The sequence below is a fragment of the Sabethes cyaneus genome, chromosome 3, assembly GCF_943734655.1.
Source record: "Sabethes cyaneus chromosome 3, idSabCyanKW18_F2, whole genome shotgun sequence".
Lineage (NCBI taxonomy): Eukaryota > Metazoa > Arthropoda > Insecta > Diptera > Culicidae > Sabethes > Sabethes cyaneus.
In genome coordinates this window covers 82,821,062-82,838,410 of record NC_071355.1, presented here as the reverse complement: position 1 = coordinate 82,838,410, position 17,349 = coordinate 82,821,062, and the positions used below count along the sequence as shown (strand labels likewise).

At 38.8% G+C, this 17,349-nt stretch overlaps 2 protein-coding genes across 2 annotated transcripts; both read right to left on the bottom strand.

The window, feature by feature from the left end:
* Window positions 1-169: 169 nt before the first annotated feature.
* LOC128739796 (glucose dehydrogenase [FAD, quinone]-like) lies at window positions 170-2,096 on the bottom strand. The gene is made up of 2 exons (XM_053835298.1): window positions 1,784-2,096; window positions 170-1,722 (listed from the first exon to the last, which is right to left on the bottom strand). The coding sequence occupies exons 1-2, from the start codon at window positions 2,094-2,096 to the stop codon at window positions 170-172; spliced, it is 1,866 nt and encodes a 621-aa protein (XP_053691273.1).
* Window positions 2,097-14,940: 12,844 nt separating this feature from the next.
* On the bottom strand, window positions 14,941-16,936 carry LOC128739794 (glucose dehydrogenase [FAD, quinone]-like). The gene is made up of 3 exons (XM_053835297.1): window positions 16,630-16,936; window positions 15,221-16,539; window positions 14,941-15,153 (listed from the first exon to the last, which is right to left on the bottom strand). Exons 1-3 carry the CDS (start codon window positions 16,934-16,936, stop codon window positions 14,941-14,943), a joined length of 1,839 nt encoding a protein of 612 aa, XP_053691272.1.
* Between the last annotated feature and the right edge of the window lie 413 nt (window positions 16,937-17,349).

Sequence of the window (17,349 nt, the reverse complement as noted above, 5' to 3'; positions counted from 1 at the left end):
GTGATGGAGAGAAATGGAAATCAGTTTTGGATTCAGCACTTTGAAAAACATAGAATTCATTTAAAATATCTCATGGATGTGAAAAAAAAATTATGCAGACCTGTAAATTGATGTTTATTCAGACACTTCTACTTCCATGCTATTGGACGGGATAAGACACGAGGCAACATCAACATTCATAGCCAAACTTATATCGACGCATTTTACACAGCCTTCCCCTCTTTCGGTCAATCCTCTCCGAGGGCCAACTCTGTTTAATAATATCGGAAACCTTCTCACCAATCATATACAGAACTCCCATTGGATGTCCTGCCATCGGTTGAGGGATTATGGAAGCATCGACCACTCGAAGTCCCTGAATGCCATACACTTGCAGTGTAGGATCGACAACTGCGGATCGATCGCTTGCCGGTCCCATTTTGCACGTTCCGGACTGATGGTGGGTTGTTGTGGCGAACTGACGAATGCAACACTCCCAGTAACCGTCACTACCGTAGAGATGATTTTCACAACCAGCGACCGGTGCTCGGCTCAACTTCGAGCCATATTCGGCAAAATATTGAGATTCTCCCAGAAAAGAAGCTAACTTTAGGCCTTTTACAAACGTTTCCAAGTCTTCTCGAACGTCGAAGTAGTTGGCGTTTATTTGGGGTTGCTCGAAGGGATTTCTACTTTTTAGCAGTAAACGACCTCGGCTTTTAGGATGCAGCAGTATTAGATAGAAAGAAAAATTGTCATTGTCTGGACTCTTGGCGAAGTTTGCATTGTATAGCGCTTCTGTTAGGCCTAGAAATTCCATGGCACGACTGGAATCGTCACGGTTTATGGATGCGGAAGCAAGTAGCAATTCAACATCAGGGTAGTCGTTTGCAATAAAGGAATCGCTTGTTTTCAGAAACGATATTGCTTCAAATCTTCCAGGAATCGAGAATGGACCCGTTCCGTTTGCAATATAATCCGCGAAATGCTGTGCAGTACTTTTCTCCAGATCCATAGTAATTGGTTGATTTGGAAAAAATGTCAGATTAGGATAAAGGTTGTGATCGTGCAAATTGTAGCCGACATCGAGTGATTTGATAACAGGAATTGATAATGATTCCAGATGTTCCTTTGGTCCAATGCCGGACAGCATTAACAGTTTAGGGCTTGATAGAGACCCCGCGGAAAGAATAACTTCTTTTCTCGCAAAGATCCTGTAGCATCTGTTATTTTTTTCAAATTCAACACCATACGCGATTTTAGTTTTCGGGTTGATTAGTATTTTTGTAACGAATGATTTTACCGAAATGTGTAAATTGAGCCTATTCCTCACTGGATGTAGGTAGTAACGTGAAGCACTGTACCGTTGTCCATTCACTGTAGTTGATCGTAGTTTGTAGAATCCGATAGGTTTGCTGTCATTGGGATCAATTTCGTGGTAACCAAAGTCTGGCAAAGTTTGCACGAAGGCAGATAGAACTTTAGTTTCATACGGATTTTGTGACAGCTGAACGTAACTGTTTTCGGCTTTGTGAAAATACGGCAATACATCACTAAAGCTCCATCCGTAGTTTCCAGCTTGAGACCAGTTATTGAAGTCCTGTTCATGTCCACGAGTGTAGATCATTCCATTTATCAAACTACAACCACCGAGGCCAACCCCTCTAGGCCACCGACATACACCGTTCAATAGTCCTGCACATGATTTAGTCATTGGCTCAGGATAATAGTTCCATACGTATGCTGAAACAGATATTATTCTTGAGCAGTTGATTAAATACACCAGTTAGTCCTATGTTTCTACCTGTTTGCTGAAGAGTCAAGGTTTGAGCTAAAGGAACACTGAAAATAATATTCTCTTCTTTTCCAGCTTCTAAAAGTAGCACATTCCATTGTGGATTTTCCGTCAAGCGGTTTGCTATTACACAACCAGCGATTCCTGCACCCACAATTATAAAATCGTACTCAGCGTTGAATGATACGGTATCCGGAATTTGAGCTGTCGCTGATCCATAGAGGTACTCTGCATTGAAGTTGTTGAACGCACTGTCGATCACACTGAGCGGAGCTTCGTTGCCAATAGCAAGTAATATCGGAAGTAACCCGGCCACGGTCATTGTTACGCTTACAATGACCGATTGACTGACTGACTGTGGACTGTAGACTATCACAGGGGCATTCCAAAAGATTCAGGAAGTTTGAGAAAAAAAACATGAAAATGAAATAAAGTCATGCACGCGTGATGATAGTGCGGTTAGATGTTTTAATAGGTCTTCCTTATATATTTGAGCAGTTCATCCTCGAAACTCGATTCTAGTACATATTGAAGGCGGCATTATTGTCACAAAAGAATGCTTTTCAAAGGTGAATGTTTTACATGCATATTTTTGATCATGTAAAGAGGAGACAAATTCAAAATTAGCTATGCTATTGCTGTCAAACTAATGTATGCGTCTTGGAAATCAAAATTGTGAAATTAAAAGCATAGAAGTAGATTGAGTCCAATTAATAATTCCTCCTGAATGTTTAAAAATTTCAAAATTAATGTCATTAAAAAATGATTAAAATCCGAGAATGAAGTCCTAGATGAAAACTGAGTGTAACTTTTTGTAATAGTTTCGTTTAAAAATCTTTAATTTCATCTATGAAAACCAGTATAAAATTAAAAACAACTTCGATAATTTACACATATGATGGGTAACTTTTATTTTGGCAACTTTGTTTTGGCCCTTATATTCTCCATATTCTGAAGGAAAAGCTGCCACTATTTCCTGACCATAGCTATTTCATATACCTATTGAGAAATAGTGGTTCATTAAACAAAAGTAAAAGGCGTGGCGAATGATTAGAAACCCACCGAAAAAGCCGTCTTATGCTCTCTCTATATAGATCCTCAATATCACTATTTTCCCCAGTTTTCGATTCAATTTTAGATAGTTTGTAATTTATTTTTATCTAGAAAGTAATTTGTTATTTTTAGGCACAATTCTAGTCTTTGTAAGTCTGCTATGTAAGTTCTAAATATCTTAGTATTTTCACTCTCAGTGATATGTTATATTACTACGAGAAAGTATTCATCTTGCATAATGTAGGTATTCATTAATACTCTTTACAATTTTGCAGCAGGAATTCTTAGTCGGGAGTCTTCAGCCTGGCTTATCCAAAATATTCGGCTAATTCTCAAGTAAAACAATCTGCGTGAGAAAAACCGCACGAGAAACATCTAAACATTTAAACAGCAAAAATTTATGGTACCTATGCGTGACATGATACACAGATATGAGGGTGGTGTAAAAAATACACTCAAAAATGAAAAATAGAAAATTATTAGTGTGAACTTTTTTTAAATATTTTCGACAAAGTTTCTTTCCAATTTTTAGACATGTATTGTGCATGCAACGTTGTTCCAGTTGTTTTATTTAGTTAATGCCATTGCACACCTAACTTGATGAATGTTTCTTATAGCATTTTTTCTCAGCTTTCCGATGCACATAGGAGTATTTGACCCAAAAAGTTGGCCATAAGTCCGAAATATGAAATGCATGATTTTTATTTATATGTAGTATCTGTAATCTCAGCGTCGTCTACTAGTTACGTTAGTATGATTTTGAACTGAATTCATGCTTTTCTTCGCTCAGCAAGATGCCTATTAAGAACGCCATTCGGCAGTAAATTTTTTCGCTTTTAAAATGCGTTCTTCCGCTCGTTGGTGCAAAAACTTAAAAATCCGAGTGAAATAGTATCTATTCACCATGGGTAAGTATTTATCAGCAAAGAAGAATGTTTTTCAATAGTTTTCATGTATAATTGCATAAAATAAATGAATGTCTTCGATACGAATAATGATTACGAAAATTACCCCAAAAATAGTGGTAAGATCTTGATACTTTAATCAATGTTTTAGTAACCTTCCGAGCATGTCCCGGCAAAATTTCAATCACCATCAGATAGGTCAAACATCACAGAATATAGTGGAATCGAAAAATTTTCCGCATGGTTCCGCTTTGTCGTTTTTTAGACATTTAATTATTTTAAGGTAGGAGTCGTGCGGGTAAGACTGGCACAGGGGATAAGACCAGAACCCATAGAGTTTTTGACATGTTGAGTAAACACTCAACATATTTGTATTCATTATTTCAGATGTTTTAAAACAGATCGAGCTTACTAAATCGTCAAATATCAAAATAATAAACAAAATAAACGCGAGTGTCGCTGATGCGCAGCCCGTTGTAACTTTTCGCGAGTAGGATTTAAGCTTTATTTCTCAGAAGAAGTTTCAAACTAAATTTTAAGTTTTTATATATTCTAGCCAGGCTTGGCATACACTTTTCGCTTTGATTTTGCTTTTTTGAATACTGCTCCTCAGCCAAGCAGAATTTGAAAAAGTGGTGTATGGGGCATTTGTAGAGCTAGTAATGATCTATAATATTGCTGAAGAAAGTGAAGTTTTATCTTTAGTATTTACGGCGCTGTAGCGCAGCAATGTCGTTGGTAGCAAAAAGAGCGCTCTTTTTGCTACCAAGAGGGTAGCAGCCTTATAGTGCAATAAATACAAAATGCACAGTAATGCTCACTTCAGCAATATTCTAGATAATAACAAATTCTACAAACGCCCCATACATCACTTTTTCAAATTTTGCTTGGCTGAGATGCAGTAATCAAAAGAGCAAAATCGAAGCGAAAAGTGTATGCCAAGCCTGATTCTAGCTAGTATGGTTTTTCATCAGTGAGATTTAAGTAGAAATATGATTAATAAATGTATAAAAATCGTCTTCTTGAAAAACGTGCCATGGGAGTAAGATCGGCCTTTCGAACGGGGTAAGAAAGGTATACTTGCAGGTCGCCGGCAACAGTCACAGTCTGCGTTTGTCTCGCCCTGAATCATTTCACACACTCGTTCAAAGTCATTTATAGAGGAAAAGATGTTATTCAATGTTACGGAGAACCCTCATTATAGTTACCGTACATGTACCGTATTAATGACTATCGTCCGATCAACAAATCAGTAAACTGACCACTTTCGCGGAGGTTAACGGAAGTTATTCGGCTCTGGTCATTAAGGTATATGATTTGACTTCTATTGGGTTTGCCATCGAGTTCTAGAGTGATTCGAGGAAGTACATGATGGGCTTAGCTAATTTTAAATTTCTTTTATTCTTGATGTTGTTCATTCTTGAGATGTTTTGAATAGACTTCTGCTTAGTTCGGATCCATTGCTTACTAACTCAAGGCCGATACCAAGAAAAAAAGCAAACCTTTTTCGACCGAAACGTTAAATATGTTGGAGGAAAATCAATTTCAAACTGAAGAACATGAGAAATGCAGCGACTATGAAACAGAAGACTAGAATGTGATGCTTCTATACGTATACGTACACACCTATACATTTAAATACATACACTTTTATATCACATATACACCTCTACTAGCTCACATACATACATACACACATACTCACACACATACATACACACATACATACACACATCCCAACACCTAATAAATGGTTATGTTCTTAATCGGTTTTTTATAAATATAAGAGAAAGACACGAATTGCACTTTACAGGGGATTAGTTGGCAATTTCTTTAACTTTAGATGCAGAATTAGGAAATATTTAATTTCTGATCATGTTTTATCAATATCGACTGGAAAGAAGCAATTTAGAATTTTGGCCAGCTTTTTGGGGCAAATACTCCTATGTGCGATGGTGGTCTTGAAATTAAAATCGGTTGGGGGGATCATGGTGAAAACGGCGTTTTCACTTTGTTTATAAGCCCTATCTCTCCTCTTTACATAACTGTGTCGTTTGTAGTTTGTTTCATTGCAAATTTTGGAAATATCACAATAATTATATGAAAATTGTTAAACTTGCTACAAATAACTGGTTGTTCTATTCAGTTAATGCCATTGCGCATCTAATGTTATGAATGTTTCTCGTAGCATTTTTTCTCAACTTTCCAATGGTGGTCTAAAAATGAAAATCGGTTGGGGGGGGGGGGGGGGGGTTCATGGCGAAAACGGCGATTTTTTGATTAAATCCAATATGGTGGCCAAATCCAGGATGGCCGCCAAAAAAAATTTACTCCATTTCACAGAGGAGTATTTGGACCAAAAAACTGGTCAAAATGAGGAAAGTTGAAACTCGTTCAATCCCCTCCAATTAAACCTCTCTGTCTTCTCAGATACCTATCACACAATGTAACGTTAATTTTGAAACCATTTGTCTTGTTTACATCTTGCATAGAGCTGTCAAACTTCGAGTAAAAATGGGCCATATATTTTCGCTCATGTAGGTAAGGATGTTGCCTTTCACATTTCTAAGGCTATATATATCCTATTGACCAGCTGTAAAAAGGCTTTTGAAACTCAAAGATTTTACAATTATTTGTTGATATAGACTTTAGATTTAAATGAATATAATGATGACAAGCGAGCAGTATTTATTAAAGCAAATTAGTACAAATATGTTGCTACTTTAAAGTGATATTTGTTTATGATCTCACCGTGAAATTTTTGCAACTTTTTGCAATTTCATGAAATAAAAACTTTTTACTAAATGATGAAATATTCAATTTCGCAGCATTTTTCTTATGATAAATTATACTATCATGAAATTTCAAGCATTTGAAAGATAAATTTTATGTCATTGTGCTTGTGAGACACCAGAGGAATGCTCTATAAAGTAATTGAACAAGAAATTTTAGGTATTAAAAGAGAAAATCGCCAGATTTCTTCAATTTCTATCAAATTTGCGCATGCTTTGAGTCTCTTCATTACGCAAATCATTCGATAAGCGTGTTATCATTCAAAAGGCCTGTTTTGTACATCCTGGATCTGGATTAGGTTTTCCTGTGATAATTTCCGGAGGGTCACCCATCGAAGGGATTCAATAATGGACCGAGAGAGAAGCATGCGCAGGAAAACGAAGCCAAGTGTTGAAGATCTCACCTCTCTCTCTCTCTCTCTCTCTCTCTCTCTCTCTCTCTATCTATCTATCTATCTATCTATCTTACCTCTCTCTCATATATATCTCTCCCTTTATACACTCAATTTCTAAAAAGTTTCCATTCTTCAGTAAAAGCAATATCAGAAAAGTTGTGCTACACTACTACGTAGATACAAACAAAATTCCATAAAAAATTGCTTCATAGACCTAAGCCAATAGGGGGGGTTTACAAAAACAAATCTGACATAGCCTAACCGTAAACAGCTTATTCAGGAAATGGAGTATTATTTTCAGTTAACCGTTATGTGTGCGACAGGGTACCCGGGTACCTTTTCAGTTTTAACCCTCTAACGGGCAACACCGTAAAAACGATGCGATCAAGCTAATGACTATTTTATCATGAAAGTACACACAAAAAAACCTTACGTTCTGATTTTCATGCAAAAATAATTATCTGGAGAAGCGCCAGGTAAGAAAAAGTCCAATTTCTCCGTTTCTTTTTTCATGTCCAACACTCTGCTCAGATATTTTTTCAATTCAGATATATTACAAAATTAAAATAATGCATGAGATTTACTGATAGAAAAATTGTTTAGGTCAATCATTTTGTTCTAGATGTCCTTTTCCTTCAAAAGTAAAAAAGGGAATATTCGCGCATTAATTATTTTCGGAATTTTTCGGAAATTTTGTTTTTGAAAAATGATAACTTTTGAATGCATGGTCAGAATGTTATGATATTAGTATCAAAATGTCAAGAAATCTGTTCTGAACACATTTTGCATATTGCCAATTAAAAACAAATTTCGTATGCGGCTCTGGAGCTCCAAAAGCGAAGGCCGTCTCTAGACGGTCTTACCCGTTAGAGGGTTAAAATAGTTATAAATTGAATGAGTAATTTAAAACATACGTCATTGAAATTTTGCGACATCGCAAAACTCGTTGATCTTAAGTAATTGAGGTTTTTTTGGTGCATATCCATAACGGGGTTTGGCAATGAGAGTCACTTGAATTTTTTTTTTTACGTAGGAGGGTACCCGGGTACCCATGATTTGCTATCTTCATAACTTTAGATATGTTGAACCGATTTGGATGAAACCGGTGGCATTTGATTCGTACATTCATCTAGTTTTGATTAGATAAAGCATTTGGCAATCAAATGACAAGTAGTTCCCGGAAATCGGTAATTCCGGAGCAACATCCGGTAAAACGTGGGAAGCCGCATGTTTTGAAAGAATATCAGCTTTCAGTAAACCTATTAGCTTTGAACTTGACACTGTGGACCCTTTTTTCATCTAATTATATAAATTGGTGACTTTAGATCGCATTGGCCACTCCAGAATTTGGTTCCTGTAGGGATACAGATGGCGAGTTGGGTGCCTAATCCAATATTAGAATTGGTTTAGCGGATCTTTTAGATGTTTTGAACTGAAATGGTCAGTTTAGTACTGATTGATAATTTCGGAACTGGTTCCAAATGTATAACGGATGGTTCAACGTTTTGAACGGCTCTGATAATGCTAAGCATTATCTTGAATCCTGCGGTATCATCTGTGACCCCGTAGAAACCATTTTCGAAATAACCAATCAAAATACATCGAAATGTAAAAAATATCACCTACCGAACTAATTCCAAGAACTTTGATACCCATATTGCTAGGTTTTACCTCCAATCCTAGACTGGCCACCCATGACCCCACAGGAACCTACTCCGGAATGGCCAACCTGATTCATCTCATTATATGAAACTGTACATTGTATGAATTTTTAGAGTTTTTATATCCGCATGACTGATTTTCCTGCAATACAATCATTTCTCTTCCTCACAGCGGACACTCTGTCGGAATTCTGGATTTTCGGGCCCCGTATGTCTTTTAGTGGCCAAATGGCCAAATGATTCAAAACTAGATAAATAAACGAATCAAATGACACCTATTTTGTCGAAATCGGTATAAAATTGTTGATGTTATAACAATATCAATTTTGGGTACCCGGGTACCCTTGTCGCCCTGCTAAAGGTGTTTTTTTTTGTCGCACACATAACGGTTAAAAACTATTTTGGTTGAAATCGAGTGTTCTTCATCAGACAAATGCCGCTTAGTTGGTTTCTCGGTACGATACTGATCTAACAAGCCAGTCGTCGCATGTTCGAATCTCGGCTAGGCAGTGCTGCTAGATAGAGTCAGTAGGATTTTTGCACTAGCCCCGTAACAGTCCTGTACTCTAGTAGCCGACTGCGAAGTCAGTCGATGAAGAAGAATCAAGTCTTAGAAAGGACGTTTAATCCCACGGCTTTGCTTTGCTCATCAGACAAAAAATCAAATTAAACTAACAGAGTTAAAGTTATGGCTTCCCAGCCGGCATTGAGGTACATTGTATGTTCGAATCTCAGCTGGAAGAGGCTGTTAAAGTCCATAGAACTGAGTCTCTTCGAGACGCAGGGAGGGTGCTGAAGAACAACTTATCCTCCCAAGCAACAATGTGAGTTTTATTGTACTCTTATGGTGACCTTCAAGACCAATTTTGGTCTTCAATGCCATCATAAGAGTGCAATAAAACCCAAATTGTTACTTGGGCTGTATGATTCTCAACATCGTTGTTAAGGTGATCCGACGATCAGATTTCGAAAAGAGAGGTTTGATTCGCAGTAAATGTCGCAAACTTCTTGGCTAAGCAGATGACTGCCAGGTGGCTAAGCAGGTGACAGCAACTTTGCCACGATGAAGGCCATCTGTGCTAGATTGAAGGCGGAGCCTAGCAGGATTGGGCTTTAAACCAACGCGTCGAAGACCAATTACATGAATGATAATAGCTCAAATGGTCGCTGTTAAGTCAGACCGAGCCAAGTGACCAAAATCCTATTTCGAGAAAAATGCGTTCAAAGTTTGCTGCTCTGTATGGTTTGTGGCTATAAATTGTTCGAAATCATCTCATAACACTGGCTGTTTGTAATATTTTTGTAGTCTTATTAGAGTAAAATGTAGCTTAGAAAATTCTTGATCGTTTGCTGTCATTAACTCATTCTTTTAAATCTTGCCATTTGGTCTGGTCTGATTTAACGCGAACTAAATGAGACGAACGTGTTTTTTTCGCGGACGGTAATCGTTGACGGCGACGAACCAGAAGTGGTAGATGAGCTCGGGTATGTGAGATCGCTGGTAGCCGCGGACAACAACACAAATAAGGAGATCCAGCGGCATATTCAAGCAGGACAACGAGCCTACTTTGGCCTTCGCCAAACGATACGGTAACCTGACAATATACAAACCTCCTATTAGACCGAAAGACCATGCTCACGGAGGACTTACGCGCCTTTGCGGACGACATTTGACGAAGTACAATCTGAAAGCGAAGAGTAGCGGTGGTGCATGAATCACGGGCAACAGACACTGCTTGGGAAGATTACCAACGTACATTTGGCGAAAGTCGGCAAAGTACAGTAAACTAGACACGTCGTAAGGAAAACGGTTCTATACAACAACCCCATCGACACCGGCACAGAGCGACTCAACGTGCGAGATGGCTCGTCCAGGTCCAAAGCGACATTTTTTATTTCTTAAGTAAAAAACTGCGACTTCAGAGATGCCTGGAAAATGGGCGATTCATGGGCGATGGGAAGTTCACGACGCCGACGGGGATCGTACAATCAGCCCCGTACATTTTCCTGTGCTTTAAACAACAGCTGGCTGTGAAATTTCAAGCTTGAAAATGTATAACAAATTTTCTCCTGGGGGGGGGGGGTTTGAACCCCCAAACCCCCCTCCCCCCCCGTCGCTACGCCCATGAGTTATACTAAAGGTATGAATTGAGGAGGAACTACCTACGGACTGGTTGGAAGGTCTCATATGCTTTATTTACAAAAGGGCCATCGATTCGAATGGCCCTAAATTACTGAGGTAATACTGTCCTCAATTCTGCATACAAAATTCTCTCTCGTATCCTGTTTCTCAAACTGAGGCCGTTGCAGGAAACCTTTGTTGGCGAATTTCAGTGTGGTTTTCGAAAGAAGCGCTCCACGACGAAACAAATGTTCACCTGGCGACAAATCCTCGATAAATTCCGGGAATTCGCAAGTTAAATCACCATTTGTTTATAGATTTCAAGGTGGCGATTCAGTTATACGAAAGAAGCTGCGGCGGATTCTATTTGAACACGGTTTTCCAACAAAACTGATTAGTCTGATTTCTGCTATTCTTGATGGTTCAAAATTAAGCGTCAAGATAGCGGGTGAGACATAGGACTCGTTTGTGACGTTAGATAGTTTGAAGCAAGATGACGGACAATCGAATTTCTGTTCAATATTGTATTGGTAAGTTCTATTCGAAGGGTAGGCGTGAAGAGAAGCGGTACCATTATCACGAAATCTCATATGCTCTTAGGGTTCGCGGACGACATTGATATCATCAGTGCTGTGGTAGAAGCATACATGCATCTTAAAGAGGAAGCTGCGAGGATTGGGCTTATCATAAATTATATCAAAACGAGGTATATGGCGGTTGGTAGAGAGCGTGGCAGCCCATCGGGTGTTGGAACAGCGGTTGTGATAGATGGAGATACTTTTGAAGTGGTCGACGAAATTGTTTACTTTGGTCCGTTAGTGATATGTGACAACGATGTGAGCCGTGAAGTAAAAAGGTGGACAGCGGCTGCCAACAAGGTCTTCAACAGGTTACGAAACCAGCTAAGGTCCGGTAGCCTGGAACTCCGTACAAAACTTGTGCTCTATAAGACGCACATTCTCCCGATGGTACTCTACAGCCACGAAGCGTAGACGTTGAAAGAGAGCGACCGACGTGCTCTTGGCCAGAGATGCCAGGTGATTTTTTGAAAAGTCTTCACGAATCAAGGAAAAATGTCTTCATTTGTCTGCTTTCGGCTTTCCGCCCATTTAAATTGCATGGTGAAGACATGTCTTCACATGTCTTCAAGTGAAGACATTTCACTTTTTTGTAACAAAAATGTCTTCAAAATGAAGACATGTCTTCACTTCTGGCATCTCTGCTCTTGGCGTTTCTGAGCGTAAGATCCTGTGATCAATTTTTGGCGGCATATTAGACGAAGGAGTGTGACGCATTTGCTTGTTTGTTTGTTTATATTTAAGACCTTTTAAACATCTTTGGTCATTGAGGGCTGAATCTTGAAACATACCAAGTATACAAAGATGCGGATATTGTGAAGTGACACGGTAGGCTACAATGCGCTGACCACGTAGCAAGAATGCCGGACCAGCGACCAGAGACCAGTGAAAACAATATTTAGCAGAGAATCCTACAGAGGCCGGTGGCTTCGAGGCAAATCCCGTACCCGTTGAATGAGCGCTGTTGACGTGGATGCTAGAGCAACGGGTGTTAGGGGCGACTCGACAGTGACAGTTCAAGACCGAGAAATGTGGAACCGTCTCCTGAATTTGACATGGATTCGATATACGGACTGTCACCGAAAACGTAAAATAGTAAAGTAGAGCACGGGAGGGTATTTTCAGCCCTGTAAGCGATGGCATCTATTTTTTCTGCCTATGACCTAGTTCTGGTGGAAGAACAGGTGGTTTTGACGGGCTTTAAATACAAAATAGTAGAACACTTACAGTCTTGAGAAAATAGTTATAACATATTAAAATTGTATAACGGCAAACTATTTTTATTGGTAAAAGAAAAGGCAAATAGGCTGAATTTAGAAACCTGCTGAAAATACCCTCTCGTGCGCTAAGTGTCTATATCAGTTTTGGTATCACCGTCTGGTATTGTCTGGTTGTCAAGATATCGAAAGACGTTCTTTTCTTGAATCGCCGACGAGTTGTGATCTTAGCAGCGCTGGTTCGTGTTCGTGACTAATCCTTCAAGTTCTATCTGAAATCGATTCTTTTTGTTTTGTTTGATCACTTGGTGTGACGAAGGCGTTCTTAATAGCGCTCCAATGTTCTTCAACTGTTGCGCTTGGCGGTTGTTCTTAGGCTCTGGATACAAGTTTTTTTTGACGTAAGTGCTTTTCAGTGAAGGATTGTCAACCCAAGTATGTTGTAACGACATCCGTTGCGCGCGATGTCCAAGTGTATCGTACCGATGCGATGCCAAGATGGTTTGAAGCTGCGTTTGAAGCGTACCTATATCAAGCAGGCTCTGTTTCCTTTTTCGGTTGATGCAGATGCAGTTTATTTGGTTTTCTGTTCGACAATTACGGGATCTTATGTGCTGTTTGATGGGGTAAAAGTGAGCCTCTTATCATCACAGTATCATCCACATAAGATAATTGTACCGGGCGGTAATGGTTGGAATATTTCGTCTATAAACAAAGAAAACGATAGTGGCCTTAACGTGCAACCTTGAGGTATTTCAGAACTATGTTGGAACCAAAAAGATAAAGATGCGCTAAAGTTAACTGCCATTCTATGGTCTCGGAATCAAGCCAGATCCCAAGTAGCACACGTAGCCATATTAAGTTACAAAAACCTACTTATAACTGATTTTAGTTATAAATAGGTTGCAGCAACGAAATGTCACAAAAATGTGCTGCTTGGGATATTTCAACAATTAGAAACACTCAGGTTACAAGCTTAGCCAATAGAATTTCATGATTGAAGCAATCAAATGTTGTCTTTAAGGAAGCATACACCTTATTTTTTGCCTCATTTCAAATATTTTTTTCTCTACAACGCGAAACACCAATTGATTCTGGGTTTGGCATTCTAAACATTGCACTTTAGACTAATATTAATAAGTTTGATGGAAACCTCCCCTCCCCTACGTCTCCTTGAAGATGATCATACAAAAAACATCAAATGCGGTACCATGGATTGGCGCTCGAGGGCATATCGGAAACGAAAAATTCCAAAACGAAGTGAAAATATATTCAATTATCTCGTGTTTGACCCATCCTCTTGTTAAAATTCAAACGCATAACAAAATGGCGGACATTAAAACATAAAAGTTAGTTTTTTAGTCGAAAAAGTTGAATTTAATCTTTTTTAAAAAATGCAAAAATTGCAATATACAAAAAAAGATGGGTCAAATACTAGATAATTTTATTAGCTTTTAAACAGAAAAAAAGGGATCAAGTGAATTGCTTGAGTCGTTCTTGAGATATTGATGGTACCGACTTTCATAACCAGGTTTCGAGAAAAACGGCGTTGAAGTTTTTATTCGCTGTGTAATCGTTCCAGAAATGCGCGGTACAAATAGCTGTAACTTTGTCAATTTTTGAAATTCATCCAAACGGCTTCAAACACATATGGTCAAAATTTTAATCTTTCGAAATAATCAATAAAAAAATTTTGATTTTTTAAAATTGAAAATATATGCCCCGTTAAATTAGTGTAAATTGCATCAACGTGATAATGCTGGTCCATTGCGCGAAAGCATAGAGTGGTAAACTCTAGCAGACTGGTTAGGTATACTGCTTTTCGTGAAAAAACCGCACAGAGAAGTAAATTGTCGGTAATATTCGCTTGTCACCTATTTTAAACATTGGAATCAACAAAACTTTCAGCTGCGGAGTAACTGGTGATACTGCGTGGAGAGATTGAACAATGAAGCATTTTGCGATTTCAAAGTCTCGTAGCATGGAAATGGCAATGTTTCAATCAATGACTGTCGAAATATCAACTTCAGTAACCGTGAAAGTTCAAATTCTTATCTCTTGGTATAAAACGAAACGCTGATGCAATAATTTCCAAAGAAGAACACTCATCAAGTCAATACTGAAAACCGCAATATTCAGGGAACAGATCACATTTTTAAGGTTTATGATAGAAGCTTCGTGGTTTTTTAACTTTACAAACTTTACAAAAAAGTTTCCGAAGAAATGAAGATTACGCTCTTTACGCTGTTACGGTATTAGTTCTTCATAATTTTGTAAAAATAATAGCTACAAAAGTACACTTCAGCGAGTAGAGGTGAATTTTTTATTTTAACTGGGCGTACCTTACTTTATGAGAAATACATTGACTAGAGAAAGGTACTGACTAATGATAAATCTTAAATTACTGAGCATGATTCCTGTGGTAGGTCAATAATGTATTCTATCAATGGTTTTCGATGTTGTTCGCCCAATACTTTTTCACCATATCAGCGGCCTTTTCACCGATCATATACACGACACCGTTAGTATGCGCCGCTGGTAAGAATGGCATTATCGATGCATCCACCACTCGAAGGTTTTTTATTCCATGTACCTGAAGTTCTGGATTGACGACCGAGTCGCGATCAGTGATAGGACCCATTTTGCAGGTGCCGGACTAAAATGTTAACAAAAAATGAAGCTATATTATATATTCATTATTTAAATTTTCTGTTTTAATTTACCTGATGCTGTATGCTGGCACCTATTTGCCGAACGCAGCACCTCCAATAATCATCACTGCGAAACCGTTCATGTTCACAGCCATAAAACGGTGTTGCCAACAGTTTGGCCCCAAACGGAGCAAAACTTTTCGATTCGCCTATTCGTACCGCTAGTTTAATACCTTCGATCATCGTGGACATATCCTTCGGGTGATCGAAAAAGTTGCCCTCCATGTGTGGCCAATTGAAAGGGTTTTTGCTCTTCAGATACAGGCGTCCACGACTTCGTGGACGCATCAGTACTGGTGCTATGCCAAAAGCATGTACCCCTCTGACTGATCCGTAGGTTTTACTGTAGAATTCCTGGGTTATCCCGAAAGTGTGCCGCAGCGAACCGGATACATCGTTGTTGACTGCTCCAGTTCCAAGTACAAGTTCCATATCAGGATAGTCCTCAGGTAGGTCTGAGTTGTTCGTTTTAACAAATGCAATTCCCTCAGCTCCTCCGGGAACGGTAAATGGTCCCTTGCGGTTGAACATATAATTCAGAAAATTTTCTGGTCGTCGCATATCCTGTTCTCTTATCGTAACAGGTTTGTTGACAGTGAATACTAATCCGGAAAGAGTACTGTGGTCTTGCAAATTGTATCCAACTCTTAAGTCCATTACTGTAGGAATCGAGAAAGAATCTAAATGCTCTTTAGGACCTATTCCGGATAGCATCAATAACTGCGGAGATGCTATTGCTCCCGCTGAAAGTATCACTTCTTTCGTTGCTTTAATTTGGTAGCGTTGTTTATTCTTCATAAACTCAACGCCATAGGCTGCTTTGGACTCTGGATCAATAAGAATTTTTGTTACCCAGGATTTCATTGAAATGTGCAGATTTTGACGATGTGCAACTGGACGAAGATAAGCTCGGGATGCACTGCAGCGCTCGCCATTAACCATAGTCGCTATTGCTTTGTAGAAACCAAGTTGAATTTTTTCATTTGGGTCAATTTCACGATAGCCTAAAGCTTCTCCAGCTTCAATGAAACATCGCAGCATAGGAGTTTCAAACGAACTCTGCTCGATGTTCAAATAACCTTTCGGGTTCGATTTCTGTCCTTTGATCTTTTCAGTTTTCTGGAAATACTTGACTACGTCTTTGTAACCCCAGCCATAGTTTCCTGCTTGTTCCCATTCATCGTAATCTCGCTTGTGTCCTCTACCGTATAAGAGAAAATTGATCAAGCTGGTACCTCCCAGTCCTCGCCCTTTTGGCCAGTAGCAGACACCGTTTTCTAAGCCTAAGCATGCATTCTTCATTGGATCCGCTCGGTAACCCCAGCTGAATCCTGCAATACCGAAAGAAAAGATCTGTTTAAATAGGAATAAGAATAGGAAAAACGATGGCAGCTAAATTTAATCTAAATCTGAGCACTAACTCGTAGCTGTGGTAAGTCCTGCAGTTAACGGTACGTTGACGACCAAGTTTTCCTCGTTGCCAGCCTCCAACAGCAGCACTGTCCAGTTTCCGTTTTCACTAAGACGATTAGCCATCACGGATCCACCGGAACCGGCACCGATAATGATGAAATCATAGCTCGGTCGGAATGATACCGTATCCGGCACTCGGGACGAACGATTGCCGTACAGAAACAGGAAACTTAGGCTATCGAACATATTTTGAAAGGGACTGTCCGGGATTACGCAGCCAAGGCTGAGTATTAGAAAGAGGATGGGCAGAAACATCTGTAATTATTGAAAACAATATGCTTTTTTTTAGTAAAGTAAGTAACTAAAAGTATGTTATAAATGTAAATAAATCACTTAAATCAAACAGTCCATTTTTATATTTGCCGCAGTTATACGAACCAATACGCTAAAAAAGTTTGGTAATTAATTTAGTTGCAAAAGACTACAAAACCATTTTTATCATTACTATCAGGCACTGTACTAAATTACACAGGTCTGCAAAAAATTTTTTTTTCAGATGCATGCGATATTTTGGGTGATTTATATGCTTTTTGAGGTGCTGAATCCAAAACTGATTTCCGTTTGTCTCCATCACGCACAATTTTTTTGCAAATTTTGCTTCTTATATGAAAAAGTCACAAATTAGATGGAAAAATTATTATCACAGATTCGTAATAAAGAACCTAAAT